The following is a 6,111-nucleotide window of genomic DNA, read 5'->3' on the forward strand; positions in this document are numbered from 1 at the left end:
GGTACAAGGCATCAATGCATAATATATGTAGATTTATCAAATAAACAAGTGGAAATATCATCACTCTTTAAAGTATTGTTTGTTTTTGGAACATATAGGGGGTGTTTCGGCAATTTGAGCATTAGCAAAGGGTTAGAAATAAATAAAGCATCACGGTGTTGAAGACCATGATTTAAAGTATTGTTTGTTTTCGGAACATATAGGGGGTGTTACTGCAATTTGAGCATTAGCAAAGGGTTTGAAATAAATAAAGTATCACTGTGTTGAAGACATACATCTTCCCTCCATTTCCACAAGTCTCAATTAGGGTTTTACATCAAAAAAGGGTTTTCGCGATCAACAACTTTCGTAATAATCAATGGCGTGGACAACTCGTTTTTTCGGTCAAGCTTCAAGAGTTCTGATGGCAGCCGCTGAAAGCTCCGCCACCATCACCGCCGCCGATAGCTATTCCATCATCACCGCCGCTGCGCCGAAACGTGGCCGCCCTGCCGGTATCCTGAAATCCACTCCGGTGTCTCCAGCTCTCGGCGAGTTTCTCGGTGTCTCGGAAATTTCTCGAACCAACGCCGTCAAAAAAGTTTGGGAATACATTAAAAGCAATAAACTTCAGGTTAATCACTACTCTGATATTTTTATATCTGCTTTTAATTTATTTATGATTTAATAAATCTCTACGTATATATGTATATATTGTTTTATTTTCGTTATTGTGTTAGGGTTTATGACATTTAGGTGAAGCAGGTAATAAGTTGCCCTTGTTAAATTGCATAATAAATAATGTGTCGTTTTAGTATAAAATAAACTTTTTTTTTTTTTTTTTTACCTTTTGATCAAACAAACATTTATTACATTACCAGTGTATGCAAGTGAAGTTATGAAAAGGTAAAAAATTATACACTACATACAGATGGAAATTGAGTGAAAGTTCTTTATACTTTTATGCAATTTAATCAGGTATCATTGTATGAAACATAGGTATGTTTTTTACTTCTTGATGCAGTTTGTTTTCATACAATTACAAGATAATAAAGTATGTGTGTTATGCACAATGGTAAATATTAGGGAGTAAAAGGAAAATTGTGCATAATTGTGAGAAGGTGAATGTTTGTCTAAGATGGTGTGACTAACAATAATGCACATATAATCTTACATGATTGATCCCGAACTTATGACTTCAATCAAGTTTAAAGTAGAAAAATCACTTCATAAGCGTTAAGATGCCCGCATGAAATTAGGATTTTTACTTGCTAGATTTTAAGCCAGGATTATTTATATATATCAGTTATCATCAATACTGAATGAGGTTTGCGTTGATCTAGATTCGTGTGAATCTGTTTTTGTCATTTTAATTATATTTAATACGTAGTACATTTAGTATTAGTACTGTAATATTTAGTGGTGATATTCTTCATTGAAATCTGTCACCAGACCAAAATTTCAGTTTATGAGTTTTTGGAAGTTGTCATGGATTTTAATATTTAACAAATATTGTAGTCTATAGTTTCTTGTGGATTTTCATATTCAATAGCTGTATGTCTATAGTTTCCTGTGGATTAATATATTCTTTAAAAAAACAAACACCACCATTGATGATACTAATTATGCATCAAGTATTCTCTTTATCCTGTTCTGGTATCATATCTTTGATGCATAAACAGTGGTGTTATCTATATCTCAGTTATGTACATAATTTTTGCTCTAATTACTAAAAAGCATTTCGATTCACTTTGCATCCTAGTATGGGAGTTTAAAAATTTGCTTGGGTATTAGGTTTTTTTACCTTTTTTAATCTACCGTTAAACTATTGTTTAGCCTACAGCTTGACATATTTCTGTTAACTGTGATGTTGTGCAGAACCCAGCCAACAAAAAGGAAATCATATGCGATGATAAGTTGAAAACTATTTTCAGTGGGAAAGACAAAGTTGGATTCTTGGAGATTGCCAAGTTAATGACACAACATTTTATTAAGTCTAAATGATGGTGCTCATGAAACTTGTTACATGCTGTGTATGTTAATTTCGGGTTTGTAGTATAGTGGTACTGGTATTTGACTTGTGACACGATGAGTCACAAAGTCGTATTTTGTATGGTAAATGTGCTTACCGCTATCAACTCTATGGGAAACTAATGATCTGTTCTCTTGATTGTCTTTGGTTAGAGTTCAGTGATCTTTTGAAATGTAGCTTACAAGCTAGAAACTTTAAGGTGTTTAAGGTGCCAATTTCTGACTACATTGTTTTGCATGATCATATAACAAGCTCCAATATATATATATATATATATATATATATATATATATATATATATATATATATATATATATATATATATATGATGATAATAAAGTGTAAACAATAGAAGAAATAATTAGTTATACTTGGAAGTCATTAGTTACATGTGAACACCATATAGCATTATAGCTAGTGTTGTAAAGCTGGTTAATTGTTCACGAGCCATTCGAGAAAGATTTATAAAGATGCATTCAACTGGAAGACAACAGTTATAAGTTATAACCTCAAAAATATTGCACTTGTCTTGAGTATTTATAATCAAAAAACATGGTTCTTTTTCCATCAAAATTACTTTCTGAATTTCAATAAAATACACTTTCATATTCGTATATAATAAATAAATAAATAAATAATAAATGATAATATATTCAAGACGCTTTTACAAGATGTATATATATGGAGTTTAAAAGTAAAACTAATAATTTAAATGTATTATATTTAAACTGTTAATTAATAAATATGAAAAATACTAAATAAACAAATTGTTGTAAACAATGAAGTATATTCATTTAGTGGTTGTAAAAAGAGATATCTTAGGCTTAAATCTTGTTGAAAATACATTTTTGAGTGACAGTACATGTTTTTGATAATACATATTGAATGACAATACATGTTGATTGAGTGGCAGACTAACTAGGTTAGTAGGTTAGATGTGTACAGAATAAAATCAAAATCATTCTTCTAGTATTGGATAAACTTGTCCGTCTTACTCGTTTTTAACTACATACGCAAACAGAAACCAAGCCAAAGTTGTGTACTATCATTATCTTTCGACAAATAAATATAGAAAGATTTAGTAATGCTATGATTTCATCTCAAATCTCAAATACTCCGTAACATTTAAAAGATACTTACAAAATGACGTGTCATGATTGGTTCACATCCTTAGACCAATGACAACAGGAGTCGTCATTATCCTTAGTTTTAGATGGCTAAAGGAAGGATGACATCACCTTAGTTTTCAAGCTTTCTCACTCGCCAGTCGCCACTGATGTTTTCATTCTCAGTTCAATGCTAAATTAACATTTAACATACTCCGTATTTGAGAACAAATGAACATCATAAATGACTTGTCCATTTTGTTTTAATACTTTTTTTTACGGCGAAAAAAAACATAAATATATAAAAAAGGAACACCATTCATCAAAAAAAATAAAAAATGAAGAGATCCAAAACAGAATTACAATATCGAAGTCATTGGCTCGGCTAACAATCTAACAATCTAACAACCAACATCCAATGACAAATAAAACTTCTAAGCCGAATGACACAATAAAATTTGGTTGTGTTCCTATATCTACGATTGATGACTATAACAAAGTTTGAGAGTAGACGCCCATAAGAAAACTTTGAGAATGGATCGGCTAATACTTTGAAGATTTTCAAGAAAGCTTGGCTGTTTTTTGCTGGAAGATATCACGACAATGATTGAACAATTTTACGACTTGCATCCACTAGCTTGTACGGATTGGAAAGAGTAGTGCTTCCAAATTTCAATCATAGAAGATTGTGAGACTTCGTTAACCAAAGGTTCCTAAATTGCCAAAACTTGAACATGAAAGATATTGACCATTGAACCCGCTATACGACCTCTTGAATTGTACGCGGATATTCCACAAAGCTACCCTCACAGTTTTGACTTGTTGCTATGCAACTCATCGTTAGCCATATTTTCCATCATAATACCAAAGTTGATCAACTCTTCTTTAAAAGTTAACTTTTTTGATCCCACAACCGACTTCTTTACATTTTGAAGATTGTTGGAACCTTGTAAAACTACATGGTTTATTTCACTTGTATTATGAAAGATATTTTCCATCTTGTTGGAACATGAAAGATATTTTGTTTTAATACTTGTATATTTGTTTAATTAAATTAAATTAAATTAAATAATATATAATATAGTGAGTTAAATTAACCTGAAAGAGTGTTCCAAAAATAAATTTGGTCAATTTAATTCAATGGATAGATAAATCGGTGACACTTTTCATCATACACGCAAGATTAGTTGGACTTGCTTTAAGAAAAGGCAAGTTAGCCGTTCCCTGAAGTTTGAAGATGCTAGTGATTGATCATACTAATTCAGTCCTTATTTAGTTCGGGAGGAATTTTAATATGATGCTGATAGTGGTGATGTGAAAATCAGTTCGAGCATTTGCATGAAGTTTAGTGATGATTTGGAGTACACAATTTTTATTTTTATTTAATTTTATATTATGTTATACGGTACGTTATGTTTTTTTTTTAAACGACAGTTAGGAGTTACTTACGTGGTCCGAATGTGATGTTATGCGAGGGGTATACGAAATAATTATATTTTTACTACAAAATACTATTAAATACGATACAATTTTACACGAGTTTTTTATTTATTTATAGAGTGGATATACCTAAACCTTGCTACAACACTTATAGGCAGTGTACCTAATCGTACAGTAGTATATTTTTTAGTAAGTCCGGTTCGTCCACAGGGAACTCGCCAAGTTTAACGCTATATTTTTAAAACTATATTTGTAAAAATATAAATATATATATATATATAAGTAGTATTATTATTATAAAAGGGGGATTTTTACCGTTTAATGACCGGTTTGTCGATTTTAAAACTTAAGTCGCAGTTAAAACCTAATGTAAAATACTAAATATATAAAAGACTTAAATTAAAGCGTAAAGTAAATAACGATAATGAAATTGCGATAAATAAAAGTGCGATAAATAAAATTGCGATAATTAAAAAGTACGATAATTAAAAGTGCAATTAAATAAAATGACAGTAAATAAAAGTGCGATAATTAAAAGTGCAATTAAATATGAAATAAAGGAATTATGCTTATTTAAACTTCCATAATCATGATGTTTAACGTGTTGATTTTAGTTTATTACCATGGTTTAATTGTCCTTTGTCCTGGATTATTTGATATGTCCATACGGTTTTGTCCATAATAGTCCATCAGTCATAAATATAAAGTGCGAGAGTCTTCGTCAAATTATCCTTATACCCGAAGTCAAATATTCCAACTAATTGGGGATTCGAATTGTAACAAGGTCTTAATACTTTGTTTAATGAATACACCAGGTTATCGACTGCGTGTAATCCAAGGTTTTATTACTTTGTTAACAATTACACCAATTACCCTTGAATGTAATCCACCCATATTTCAACTAGTCCATTAACTATTAATCCAGTTCCGTGTCCGGTAAAATGAACAATTATTGGTATTTATAGATATCCCGCCCACCGTACCCAGTCAAGCGTATGTGGTTATATATAAATACGTCAAATTATAAGTCTATATATTAAATTAACGAGGTATCATTTAGTTAATATAAAGCCCATTAATAGCCCATAGTCTAATTTCCATAAGTGTCATTCTTTTATCCAAACCCCAATTATGGTACAAAGCCCAATTACTCAATTTTAATATTTAGCCAAACATCACGATTACTTCGGCTTAAATAAGCATAATAATAACTTAGCTACGAGACATTAATTTAAAAAGGTTGAACGTAACTTACAATGATTAAAAATAGCGTAGCGTTACACGGACAGAATTTCGACTTACACCCTTACAACATTCGCTAACATACCCTTATTATTAGAATTTAAAATTAAAATTAAAATAAAATATATATATATATATATATATATATATATATATATATATATATACACACACACACACACACACATTGAGAGTAAGAGAGGAAAGAAAAAGATGTGTTTACATTCGCTCAAAACTGCGCTTTTTATAGGAACGTGGCCTGACACTGTTATGGCCTCCAGGCCATGCGATCGCATGGCCTGCTTTTCCAGC

At 30.8% G+C, this 6,111-nt stretch overlaps 1 protein-coding gene across 1 annotated transcript; it reads left to right on the forward strand.

Annotated features, from left to right (window-relative positions):
* Positions 1 to 296: 296 nt before the first annotated feature.
* Positions 297 to 2,175, forward strand: LOC139856115 (protein TRI1-like). The gene is made up of 2 exons (XM_071845352.1): positions 297 to 613; positions 1,858 to 2,175. The coding sequence occupies exons 1-2, from the start codon at positions 359 to 361 to the stop codon at positions 1,981 to 1,983; spliced, it is 381 nt and encodes a 126-aa protein (XP_071701453.1). The 5' UTR covers positions 297 to 358; the 3' UTR covers positions 1,984 to 2,175.
* The last annotated feature ends 3,936 nt before the right edge of the window (positions 2,176 to 6,111 follow it).

Source organism: Rutidosis leptorrhynchoides, chromosome 6 (assembly GCF_046630445.1).
Source record: "Rutidosis leptorrhynchoides isolate AG116_Rl617_1_P2 chromosome 6, CSIRO_AGI_Rlap_v1, whole genome shotgun sequence".
Classification (NCBI taxonomy): Eukaryota; Viridiplantae; Streptophyta; class Magnoliopsida; order Asterales; family Asteraceae; genus Rutidosis; species Rutidosis leptorrhynchoides.